This window comes from Lagenorhynchus albirostris, chromosome 8, assembly GCF_949774975.1.
Source record: "Lagenorhynchus albirostris chromosome 8, mLagAlb1.1, whole genome shotgun sequence".
Taxonomy (NCBI): domain Eukaryota; kingdom Metazoa; phylum Chordata; class Mammalia; order Artiodactyla; family Delphinidae; genus Lagenorhynchus; species Lagenorhynchus albirostris.
In genome coordinates this window covers 68,614,448-68,628,112 of record NC_083102.1, presented here as the reverse complement: position 1 = coordinate 68,628,112, position 13,665 = coordinate 68,614,448, and the positions used below count along the sequence as shown (strand labels likewise).

At 37.4% G+C, this 13,665-nt stretch overlaps 1 protein-coding gene across 2 annotated transcripts in view; it reads left to right on the top strand.

The window, feature by feature from the left end:
* Positions 1-13,665, top strand: part of CRPPA (CDP-L-ribitol pyrophosphorylase A) — a 305,420-nt gene that overhangs the window by 125,237 nt on the left and 166,518 nt on the right. For both annotated transcript variants that reach the window (XM_060156133.1, XM_060156132.1), the window contains one exon: positions 3,623-3,720. In XM_060156133.1, coding sequence (XP_060012116.1) covers positions 3,623-3,720 — 98 coding nt within the window. The remainder of the gene's footprint in view (positions 1-3,622; positions 3,721-13,665) is intronic.

Below are 13,665 nucleotides of genomic sequence, written 5' to 3'. Positions count from 1 at the left end.
AACAACAGGCGTTTATTTCTCACAGTTCTGGAAGTTGGGAATTCCAAGATAAAGGTGCTAGCTGATTCATTTTCCAGATAAGGGCTCTCCTCTGGGCTTGCAGACAGCTACCTGCTTGCTGAATCCTCACATGGATGTGAGAGGAAGGTTCTGGTGTTTTTTCCTCTTTTTATAAAGGCACTAATCCCATCATGTGGACTTCACCCTATGAGATGATCTTCACTTCATGATCTCATCTAAACCTAATTACCTCCCAAGGACCCTACTTCCTAATACCATCACATTGGGGGGTTAAAACCTTCAACACGAATTTTGGGGGGACAGAAACATTCAGTCCATAGCTTTATGCTAATAGACTTAAATTTAGGTTAAATGAACACATTCATAGGCAAATACAACTAGGAAAAGTTGTTCATCCATTTAAGATATTGAATCTAATTAAAAACGCTACCACAAAGACAGTTGGCTTTTACCAGTGAATTTTACAAAAACATTGAAAGGAGGAATAACACCAGTCATACACATTTCTTCAGAAAATAGAAAAAGAGAGAACTTTCCAACCCATTACATGAAGGCAGTGTAAATGTTTAATAAACCTCTCACAAGGACCTTATAAGAGTAAAATTACAGGCTGATTTTTATCATGAATATAGAAGCAAAATTCTAAAGGTTGCATTATCAGATTAAAAAATTATGATTTGGAAAAAAGGAAATAAAATCTTGTTCACAATTGACATGTTTGTATATATAAAAAATTTGAAATAACTTGTAAACCCTTATAATTTATAAGTGAATTTAGCAGTTACTAAATGCAAAGACTGTATAGAAATCTTAAGATATTTTTATACGTCAACAAGTAGAAAATGCAACTAAAGATATTATTTACAATAGCATCAATAATGTTTTTTAGAAATTTAACAAAAGTTGCAAAAAGACTCTACACTGGAGACTGTAAAACACTGAGAAAAATTAAGATCTCAATAAATAGAGGAATATATTATGTTTATAATTGAAAGGCTTCTGATTTTAAAGATGTCATTTTTGTCTAAAAAGCAGGTGAGGGACTTGCCCGGCTCTCCAGTGGTTAGGACTCCGCGCTTCCACTGCAGGGGGCCCCTGTTCCATCCCTTAATAGGGGAACTAAGATCCCTCAAGCTGCACACATGACCAAAATACTTAAAAGTAAATAAATAGCAGGTGATTTTGTGCAAATTTATTGTAAAATTTATATGGTAATGCAAAGATTCCCGAACAAAAAGCTATTTAGAACAGCTGACACGTGGCAAAAAATTAATGCCAAATTGATTTTGAGTTACTTCATTTTATTTATACAGTTGATCTTTGGACAACATCGGTGTTAGAGGCACTGACCCTCACAAAATTGAAAATCCACATATAATTTATAGTCAGCCCTCCCTATCTGTGGCTTTAACCAACTGAGGATCATATAGCACTGTACTATTTCCTATTGAAAAAAATCTGTGTATAAGTGGACACTTTGCAATTCAAACCCATGTGCAAGGGCTAACTGTATCTCAGTTTTGGAGGGGGATAATGTCCGTTGTAATTTGTTGTTGATTTACATTTGATAGAGCTTGGAATTCTATAAAGGATATATGATGAAACAAGGAAGGGAAATCTGCATATGTTGTGCTTTGTTTTTAAAAGTATTGTTAATGCATTATTTTATGAATTAGTCAGAATTGTTGTGGTACCATTATATTATATATGTAGTAAATTACTTTGTACTTAGACAGTAAATTTTTTATTATAATGTTTTTGGTGTATGTGAAAGAAGCATTTGGAAATGTAACTGGATTTTTGCTAGGACATTACAAAGTCCAAATTTCTCCAAATATTTAAGAGAATACAATACATACATTTGAATTAACTTGGTTTTCAAAAGCTACTGCTCGTACTATAGTTACATCTAAAGCTTTCAGGACACTCTAGGTATTCAGGAAAGCATGGGACCTTCATGTTCTGGCTTCACTGAGTATACCACTTCATAGCTCCCTGCTAAATCATCCAATGATTTTTTGAGTACTTATCTTGTCTCTTGTCACAATAAGTTTATGCTTGTACCGTTTCTACCCCAATACATTAAATTTTTAAAAAATCTTGTTTCTCTTAATCACTTTCAAAGCCTCTTGGCTCTACTAAGCAAAGTTTACCTTTCAAGAGTGAGCTCCTTGCTGATTTTAGCATAAAGATTTATTGAATCTTGTCAACCAATTTCCCTTTCTAATCACAGTGATGTTCCATAGCACTTAATATCTGTACCCTCCATTTGTGTTCTTAATTATATTTAATTTTATTAGGCTTGTGTAACTTAAAATTATGGACATTTTCAAGTTGGTAGGAACCTGAATCTGTCACATAGATTCACAATAATATTGTTTGCAGGGTCATCATGAGACATAGTGTGAATATCGGGTGTGGCTCTTGGAACATATACTATTATTGTTAAGTGGGAGGTAGGTAGTAACAGGAATACCATTAACTGGTGACATTATTATTTTAAATGTTTTGGACTTCCCTGGTGGTCCAGTGGTTAAGACTCCACGGCTCCACACTTCCAATGCAGGGACATGGGTTTGATCCATGGTTGGGAAACTAAGATCCCACATGCCGTGCGGCGAGGCCAACCAAACCAAACCAAAACAAAACAAAAATCTCTCTTAGAATTAATAAAACAGCTATGACTTATTGAAAAAGAAAATAAAGTTTGGTTCTCCCCAGCTTTTTTTTGAAGAATCATTAACTATTGCTAGAATAGTGTTTCTAGAGAGCCTGTTATGTGGAGTTGCCAGTGTAAGAAGCAGCTAGGTCCTAAGTTAAACTCACGTTTGGTTTGGGACTCCTATTTAAAACGAGACTTTAAAAAAAAAATCCATGACATAATACCATGAAATGTGTTCTTAACTGGCAGCAGTATAGCCATTTCTTAGTATTTTAGATCTGTTTACTGTAAAGGAGGACTGCACGTATTTGGGGAGAGTGCATCCAGGGTTTACAAAGGTGAATATCACTATGTCATACCGCTTATGATTTTAAATTATATCATCTCAAGCCTTCCAAATTCGAAGAAACCTATTTTTGACTATTTTCACTTGTTGTGGTAATAGTTAAACAGGCAGGAATTTAATTGAATTGACTGGAATGGCAAGGAAAATGCTGTGCGTAGCCAGGGCACCAGGTAGCACAGTGAGCTGTACGCAGGAGACATCTTATGACCTAACCAGAGGATCTGCCTGGGAGATGGGATTCAATCAGATTCTGGGAGATTCCTTGTAAATGTGGAAGGATTGAATTCTTGAGCCAAGTAGCTGTCACCTGCAGTTACTCTCTTCAAATATATCCAAAGATCCTTATTTCTGTTGCTTACATGATGTCCTGTTTACCCACCCACAAAATGTTAAAGGCATAGATTTACTGACTTGGATGGTCAGTTGAGTCCAGGACATCTCTGTGCAGTCCAAGTCACTCCACTTGGCCTAAAGCCCACACCTCCCTATTCTTGTTCAATAGTTATGAACAGCGGGTTAGTATAGGTTTCAGCATACTAGGGCTTTGCTCCATATTCTGTTTGAAACAATATTATTTTTCTTTTTTATCTCAGAAAGAATTTCACAACAAATTTGTGTAGTTATGGACACAAAAGAAGATGAAGAACATGTAGGTCATCGTCTTGAAGAAATGCTAAAAAATGAATTAAATGTAAGTATTCAAAGATCCAGTTTGATAAAATACATTTGATTGCTACAGATTTTTATCATACAAAGATGCTTTCCTTGAGAAGACATAAAAGTACTTTAAAGCTAATTTTCGTATTTTGCTGTAATGAAATCCTGTGTTTTGCCATCACTTTTGACTTGAAATACAATTAGTTCCCCTTCTCCACTCCTCTTCTGGATTTCCTCCTTACCTTCATTCTCCGAGTTCTATTTCTCCTTTAAAATTCAGCGTCAGTGTGACTTCTTTAGAAAGCCCCCCACCGCCACCCCGCCCCGGTGCACATGAGCCCCTGCGTGAGGTTGACACTTGTTTTGAGAATCACAGTGGCCAGCACATGCTAGATGCTTACTAAAGTTTGTTGAATACATGAAGAAAAGAAAGAGATTAAGGAGAGAGAGAAAAAAAAGAAACAGATATGCAAAAGATAGCATAATTATGACATTGAAGAAGTGAATGGATGTTTCTTGCCCCCCCCCCTTTTGGAACTGATCAAGGTCCAGGTTAACCTCATATTTAATATTAGGGTGAAGGAAATGCAAGAAGTAGCCGTGAATGTGAAGCGGTGTATAGGAATTATTTACTACTTTTACCCCTAAGGACATCCATTATTTTTGTGACAGTTTTGTGCTTTGAAATGTTTTGCTTGCCAAGGTGATTTTATTGTTTTCATCAGTTTCCTTGTTTTCATTAAAATGTGTAACTGCCTGGGTTTATGATCAACATGTCATGGCTTTTTAACAACATACGTAATTCTAGTTGAAAGCAAAAGGAAAAAGTTTATTTTAGTAAGCTAGTTCTATCATGATAGCACAGTCAGTAAAGGGAACAGGCTCTGGTATCAGATTGCCAGTACTCAGATGTCTGTTTTATTGCCTCATTTCCTTATCTTAAATTGAAAATGTTAATAACATCTGCACTGTAAAGTTGTTGGGACAACTGAACTTTAAAAATGTATTTTAATGTGCTTAGAAAAGCATCTGCCATACCGTAAGTTTTCAACGAATATGAACCATAAGAGACTTAACAATGGCGTCTATTAACATCTCAACTCGTCAGTTGAGATGAAGGTGTGATAGTATTAAGTAGTAGATACTACGAGCTCCCAAATTTCAGTCCTGTATTAAATACATGAACTGTTAAATACATAGATTCCTGGAATGTGTAAATATTTAGTGAATCATCTGGGATAAGTTCTGGAATTTCAGTTTTCAACAAGCTCCCCGTGGTCATTTTGCTGGCAGTCAGTGCTAAATCCTACCAGTAGCATTTGGAGCAACAATCTAAAACTGGAAAGAAATGGCAGCCGCCTCAGCTGTCTCTTGGGTGTAAAGGTTATACTTCAATCTTCTTTTCCAAGTTGCCTTTATTCGTAGACTTTCTGAGTATTCCTCCTCTGTTGCTGGAAGTTTTAGCACCTTGTTCTTTGCTTTCTATCTCAAATTCACCTGTTAAGAATCTGTTCCTAAGTTCTGTGCCCTAATTTCTCTGCTGCACCCTGCAGGATATTTAAGTGTACATAACTTCCCATTGTCTGACCTCGTGAGGCAACGTTTTGCCTGAAAAATAGTCTTCTACTCTTGGATAATTTCATTCATGCTTTATCCATTCAGTGCAGAAGCCAATAAGATGGAATCCTCAAAGAGTGTTACTGGGACTTGGGCTATCAACCCTAGGTTTAGAGAGCTGTGTTCTACACTCTTGTTGAGCATCCAACTGATGCATCCTGTGTCACTCATGCCTTGGACTTCCCAGTGTTAGATTCTACAAAGAGTCCTTTTTGTTACAATTATTATGATAGTCTCTTTTTGTTGCTACTTTTCCTGTATATGTTTGGTAATTATTGATCTAAAACAAATAGACTGCCAGATATTTCTTCAGCAAAGATAGGTTTCTTCAGGATAAACAGACAATTGAAATTTGGGGTCTGCAACCATGACAAGCCACATGCAAGTCCCCCCATAGCAAGGGAAGGACACTTTTATAGAAGGAGCAAGGAAGTTGGGAGGGCTAGAGTAAATAGCCTGTGGTTTCTATTTGCTGAGTCCTTGCCAGGAGAGAAGAGGACTGTTTCTTCTTGTTGGGCTCAGCTGTAGTCGCAGGGTGTGAGGGCTCCCCCTTCTGGTCTCGCAACTGTTTTAAGAGAGAAATTTGTTTATTCATTGTTTTGTGTGTTTTTTTCTAATTTTTATTAGAGTATAGTTGATTTACAATGTTGTGTTACTTTCTGCTGTACAGCAAAGCAAATCAGTTATACATATACATATATCCACTCTTTTTTAGATTCTTTTCCCATATAGGCCATTACAGAGTACTGAGTAGAGTTCCCTGTGCTATACAATAGGTCCTTATTAGTTATCCATTTTATATATAGTCGTGTGTATATGTCAGTCCGAATCTCCCAATTTATCCCCCCCGCTTTCCTCCTTGGTAACTATAAGTTCGTTTTCTGCATCTGTGACTCTATTTCTGTTTTGTAAATAAGTTCATTTGTACCATTTTTAAAGATTCCACATATAAGCGATATCATATGATATTTGTCTTTCTCTGTCTGATGTACTTCACTCAGTATGACAATCTTGAGGTCCATCCACGTCGCTGCAAATGACATTATTTCATTCTTTTTTATGGCTGAGTAGTATTCCATTATATATGTGTATACGACATCTTTTTAATCCATTCATCTGTTGATGGACATTTAGGTTGCTTTCGTGTCCTGGCTGTTGTACGTAGTGCTGCAATGATACATTGGGTCCATGTATGTTTTCAAATCATTGTTTAAATAATGATATGGAATTTAGGGATACACAGAATGGTGTGTAACTGGCGCTGTGTGATTTTTTTTTTTTTCAGGGCCTTCGCTTCTCAGGTCCTGTCCTTCTCATTTCCAGTGTCCGTTGTTTTCAGTGCACTTCATCTACCTACCTGTTGGGCTCAGTCTGGATATAGCCATTATCTTAACTGTGCTGAAAAATAAATACTAAGGCTATTTCTTAACTTCTGACCACAATATTTTACCTTTCCTTATCTTACACTAAATTACTCTAACTGCACATATTTAAATTTTATAGGAAACTCTAATCCCACTGTCTTCTCTCTTTCAGCTACCTTTTGTTTCACCCTTTACTTCGATACCATGATCCATCACTTGAGTGGATCATGGATCTTTTACCAGCATCTTTAATGCCCTTGTCCTTCTATTAAACCCAGTTAGTAAAACCTCGTTCATGTTATTAGTCTAACTTTTCACTTCTCTGAGCCTGTATTCAGTCTTAACACTGCTGGAGAAAAGTATACCACAGTGTAGATCATTGTACTTTAAAAACTGGTCTTCGTTCTTCACTGGGCCCTGAATGTTGTAAAGCAAGCATACCGTGATTCCATTGTGAGCTCCCCATTCTCCTCAGTGGATATTTTAAACCTTTTCCTCTCTCCTTAAATGTCTAACCCAGGTTTCTTAATCTTGGCACTATTGGCATTTTGGACTAGATATTGTGAGGGACTGTCCTGTGCCTTGGACACTGTTTAGCAGCATCCCAGTCTTCTACCCACTAGATGACAGTATTATACCCCCTAGTTGTAGCAAACAAAATGTCTCCAGACATTGCTAAATGTTGCCTGGAGCGGGGACAAAATCATCCTCCGGTTGAGAACCACTGGTCTAACCCCACCATCTTTACCTCCACTCTTAAATATGGTCTTATCTCTAACTTCAGAGTATCATTATATACTCCAATATGGGAACATTCCTATCTTCCAAGCCCCAACCTTTAAAGAATCTTGCATCTGTAGCCATCTTCTCATTGCGACTATTTCCTCTCCTGAGCTCTGGTTCTCTTCCCCCCTTCCCCCTCCCCCATGAACAGATACATGTTCCTTCCATTAAAACAAAAACAAAGAAACAGTTCTAAACCCAAGGTTACCCTGTAGCCAAACTTCTTTAAAATAATTTATCTTCTCATTCCTCAGTCCACTGCATTTTGACTTCTGCCGCAACCTTCCGTAGGCTGCTCTCGGTGAAGTCCTCAGTGACCTTCCTATGGGAAATCCACAAGACATTTATCAGTCTTACCTTATTTATTGCACCACTTGACTCTCTTGTCTGATACTATTTTTTCTAGAAGGAGTCTCATCCAGTAGATTCTGTAACATCTTGTTTTTCTTTTATCCTTTTTCATTTTTGGCTGCTGCTTCTAAGTTTCTTTTGCAGGATTCAAGATTCTATTGATGATATTTAGATTTTTGGACATAGGTAATTGGACGTCTTTAAAAAAAATGCTGATGGCTTCCAGTATCCTTCATTTGCTAGGGACACAAAATATTCTCTAGCCCTGTGTTTAATTATTCATTTTCCTGCATTTCAGATCTGTATATTCAGTCGGAGGTCCCTTAAATGTCGATGATGTCGATGATATTTCACATTCACAAATTCTTTTTCCAGCCAGTCCTTCTCCATCTGCTAAGGTTTCAGTCTGTGAAAATGCATATCATTTCCTCATTCCCTAAACCTCGTATAAAGTTTGACTCATTCTCTATCTCACTCCGAAAGCAAATCAAGTTCCAAAACATTTGAATTCTACCTCTCATTATCATTCATATGTGTCCTTTTATCTTCATTGCCACTGTCCTAGGCACCCCAGCTGTTGTCTGGATTATTGCAACAGCCTGTTAGCTGACCTCCAGCCTTCAATCTTGCCCCTCTCAGATTTATTCTTTATGGGGCTGTTTGAATGATTGTTCTGAATTGTTTATCATGTTATTCCCTATTCAAATCTGTTTCTTGGTTTTCCATTGCTTCTAAATTAATATAAAAATGTTTTGCTATGTCTCATACGATCTCTCACATGACTAATACTACTAATAAAAATAACAATAATAACAGCCAATGGTTTTCAGCACTTATTTTATGCTAGGTACCATAGCAAGTGCTCTTAACAACCTTTTGAAATGGGTACTGTTAACTTTTTTTTCCAGATGAAAGAACTGAGGCATAGAGGGGATGTTTTTTTTGTTGTTGTTGTTTTGGTTTTTTTTGCGGTACGCGGGACTCTCACTGTCGTGGCCTCTCCTGCTGCGGAGCACAGGCTCCGGACGCGCAGGCCCAGCGGCCGTGGCTCACGGGCCCAGCCGCTCCGCGGCATGTGGGATCTTCCCAGACCGGGGCACGAACCCGTGTCCCCTGCAGTGGCAGGCGGCCTCTCAACCACTGCGCCACCAGGGAAGCCCTAGAGGGGATGTTTAAATGGTTCTTGTTAACATTGTTGTGAAGGGGCAGAACAGGGACATGGAGATGAACTTGGATTCATGTAACACCAGAATCTGTCTTCTTAACCGGCACCCTTGCCAAACAGCCCTGCACTCTCTAACTGTGCACTCTTCAAGCCAGCTCTACTTTTTGCAGCTTCTCAAATGTGATAGTACTTTCTTCCCTCCAGGGCCTTCACCCACGATGTCATTTTCCCCAGGGAACTTTTCCTGAAAAGCTTTGTTTTTCCCGTGAAGTCTGGTTTATGTACCCTTCTATTGTGTTTTGTGAGAGGCTATACAGCCCCATGTGAGGTCTTCCCAAAGCATGATGCAGTCTTAATAAAAGGGGGACATTTGTTGAATGTTGAATAAATAAATGAATGGATAAATGATCACAACTTCTTATTACTAAGTTGGACATTGTATTATATATTGTACTGTGCTTGCTGCATAACAAGTTACCCCCAAGTTTAGTGACCTTAAGTAACAAACATCTACTGTCTCAGTTTCTGTGAGTTAAGAATCTAGGCACAGCTTAGCCAGGTTCCTTTGACTCAAGGTCTTTCATTTGATTACAGTCAAGCTGTCTGTCCTCTGTAGGCTGTCCTTTACAGTCTAATCTGAAGACTTGATGTGGAGGTAGATTCTGCTCTCAACATTACGTGGTTGCTGGCAGGTCTCAATCCCTTGCCATGTAGGCTTGTCCACAGGGTTGCCTCACCACATGGCACTCAGGATTGAAGGCCCAGTAGTTTTGTAGCCTAATCTTAGAAGTGACATTCCATCATTTCTTTCGTATTCGGTTCATTTGAAGCAAGTCTGTATGTCCAACGCACACTCAAGAGGAGGGAATTATATGTGGGTATCATTGGGGGGTGTGTTTTAGAGACTGATTATCACAAACTGTTACTATATCAAAATAAATCTTCTGAGTTGTAAAAAGAAAACACCCACTAACATGGCCATCCTAGTTTCCTGTGGCATGTGAGGCAGTACTCTATATAGACCTAAGTCTTCTCTGAACTTCAGAAATTTGCTTTATTGTACCTAAAATTTCCTCATCAAGATCATCATCCGTGTCAACTATAATTCCCTAGTCAAATGAGTCACACAGTCTATTTTATATGGATTCTAGGCCTTAGTAATTGAATCTACCAGAAATTCTGTATAAAAAACTCCAGAGATGATCAGAACATTCTGAATAGTTTTGGAATCAACAACGGACACAAGGCCCTAACTAGCCAAAACCAACAGCCTGAGGACATACTCTCACCAAGGAATGAATATAATCTCCTAAATTAAATGTCATTCTATCCAATACAAACCAACCAAGAAAAGAATTCATGACTAATTTGTTTAGATTTTTATGTTGATCAGTCCATAGTATAGCCGTAGGTAACCTGTTGTATAATCTGATGAAACATACTGACTATAACATGAATTTTAGAAGAAATGAGTCTAATGAAGGTAGAAATTGTAAAACGGAATTTTGTGTGTCCTGTTAACTTACTCAGACAATCTTGGTTGACCTTCAGAGGAGATGTCATTCATTTCTGCTAAATCTGCCCTGGCTTCTAAATTTGCCTAAAAACTATTAACCCACACAAGGACTTATCAGGATGTTTTCTCTCATAAACAGTCACAAGACTAACAATTATGGAGTGCCTTCCATTTGTCAGAGAGAATATTATGTATCTTAATCCTTTAAAATAAACCTATGACTTTCCCTCTCATCTTACAAATAGAAATAGGGAAACCTTATGGCTTAATACTTTGTCTAAGATTATATAACTAATTGAATGTAGGTGCTGCTTGATTCATTATGATTTCTACTACTGAATATTTTTCTAAGAAACGGTGAAATAAAGAATTTTAAGTTTGACAGAAGGATTATATCTAAGGTCAGAAAGAAGTCTCCTTGTAAAAGAAATTACCAGTTTTCTACAATTTTCTCTCCCTTTATAAGGGCACATTTATCTTATGGCATTTTTCAGCCTATAACTTATAGACAAACACAAAATGCCACATATTCTAATATTTTTACCTCCAGAGCTTTTGTCTCATTTTGCAAAGGACATATGAAAAGCATGAAGTCACCACTATTAAAATCCACGCACCTGTAGGGCAGATCTGTGTAGGTGTGGAGCTGCTCAGTGCACAACGGGAGGATTGTTTTATTGGCATGAAAAGAAAGGATGTTTCCTGATGAAACTGAAGGAAGAAATTGAGTATGCTTATTATAATTATCCATGCTAGATTTTGAGACATACCTTAGTGATGAACTGAATATCTCAACTCTAATGTAATGATACACACCAAATACATGGAGGAGGTTGCTAAAAAATGAAATAAGGAACTAACTGAGTAGAGACTTACTGCTCCCACCCTCCATACACATGCAGATTTCACTCAGACTTAAATTTCAAGACTTCATTATCAGGCTTGTTAGATTCCTTCTTTGATTTCTTTAAGGAGGTCGAAGTATTTCACAGAACCTACCTACTTTGGAGATAGAGGTCTCTAGAAGATACGTCAGGGCAGTAGACAGTGATGGAAGAGACCTCGCCCCTTCTTTCCAACTCTCACTGAAAAATAATTTTTGCCATATACTGTGCTGAGAACAGTAAGGAATTTAGAAGTAGGAAGAGTGGTCTTTCGTTAGTTACTTAATTCATGAATGTATTTACCAAATATTAAATGCCTATCAAGATTTAGTCACTGGATTTATGCAGTTGAACTAAGCAGGTATTGTTCCCTGTCCTCAAGGAGCATACTGTGCAGTTGGGGATAAAACAGTAAACAAACACGCAAAAAATGTTTAATTACAAATTGTGATAACGATACTAAGGAAAAAGCAAACTGTCCTTATGTAAGAGAGCCCTGGACAGTGATTTAAATTGCGAGTAGAGGGCAGTAAGTGAGCATCTCTTGGCAGATGTGGCATTTACTTAAGGCTAAACTGGTATTCACGAGTTAGCTATTTAGAGAGAAATACAGAAGGAACAGTGTGTGAAAGGTCCTTGAAGAGCTTCGTTCAGGGGCACTGAAATAAGGCTTGTATGACTGGAGTGGAGGTGGACTGGTGGGAGGTGAGGATAGAGACCGCGAGGGTCTAAATGCAGCCTCGTAGGCTTTGTTAAGCATACTGTGACTACCACCACCTACACTGCTACTGTAACCACTACCATTACTTACGTTTTGTCCTACAAGCAAAATGAAGTGGTAGAAGACTTGAGCTGAAAATGTCACGATGCAATTTACATGTATAAGAAGACTGTTGGCGGCTGCTGCTTAAAAGTAAAATTCTATGGAAAAAGACAGGTAGTATTTAATGTTTTTATACATCACAGAACCCCTAAAATCACAAGTGTCTTCAACCCAATTTTTGTTCCTATAATAGAAGAAAAGAAGCTCCTGAAGAATGCTGATCTATAATCTGGACAAACAGGGACCATAGGGGCTTTTTGTGTGTTTTGCTTATCCACCCCTTCCTGTTTCCTGGAGCACATAATTTAATTATTGTTTTGCGTAACCACAAATGACAAGCAGGATATAACTGGAAATCATTTGCTTTCCTGGGTGAAAGGCATGCTTTGGTTTTGTCGAGGTTGTCTGTGGTACCTAGTTTATTTTTCCTAATGCCCTCAAGGTTTTGTCCAGGGTATGGATCTGTGCCTTTTTTTTTTTTAATAGACGTAACTAAATTCAGTGTATGACATATTCGTCAAGCAAAACATCCAAAATAGCAAATGAAGGAAGAAGAAAAGCAGAAATTAAAGAAATAGAACAAATCCAGTCATCTCAGCATTGTAAGACCTGTTCAAATTAGGGTTATTTCATGCTGATTTTGGCACATAACATTTTAAAATACTATGTTTAAAGTACCGATTTTTCATTTTTTTGAAGCTGAACACTGTACAGTGTAATAGTGAAATAACACTGTGAACAATGTTTCTCGGGCCTCTGAGTCTGAACAGTGCCAACAGAATTAATTCATTTAGAGTATGCGGTTTTGGTGTATGTACAAGACTACATAAATTAGCTGAAGACCATCCAATAAAATCCATTTAGTTTGTTTGGGATGTTAGCCAGATTTCCTGATCAGTTTTCCAGAGGTAAAAATGTCCAAAAATCACTGGACCACCTAGTTGCTTGGGATGGTATTAATTATGTTCATGCTCTATTTAATAAAATTAACAGTTTATAATTATAATTGGTTGTCAGAGTTTTAGAATTTGGTTATTAATGAGGGAGTAAGGATAATCCTCCCTAAATGCCACTTTCTTTACTTTTTCTTTGTATACTTAACATGTATTCACCTTTTGTATCTGTGTGTATTTTTGAAACATAGGAACATATTGAAATATTACTCTTTCTAAAGGAACCAGATGGTTAATTTGTAAAAATGATAATCCTTGTCCGCTTAGGAATTAGGTCACTGCACACAAGTTCTAGTTACGTTATGCTAAGTTAAAAACAAATAAGCCAAAAGAATAGCCAACATCTAGATTTGGGGATATATTTGTAAAACTCAGGTCTCCTCTTGTAATTCAGGAAATTGATTTTACACACATGGTAAATGTGCTTAGAGGGAAAATTTTATAAGAAGCTGAAAAGAATTGCTCTTTGGCATGTAGATTATAGTTTCCAACCTTCAACAGTTGATTTTCATGAATATGTATA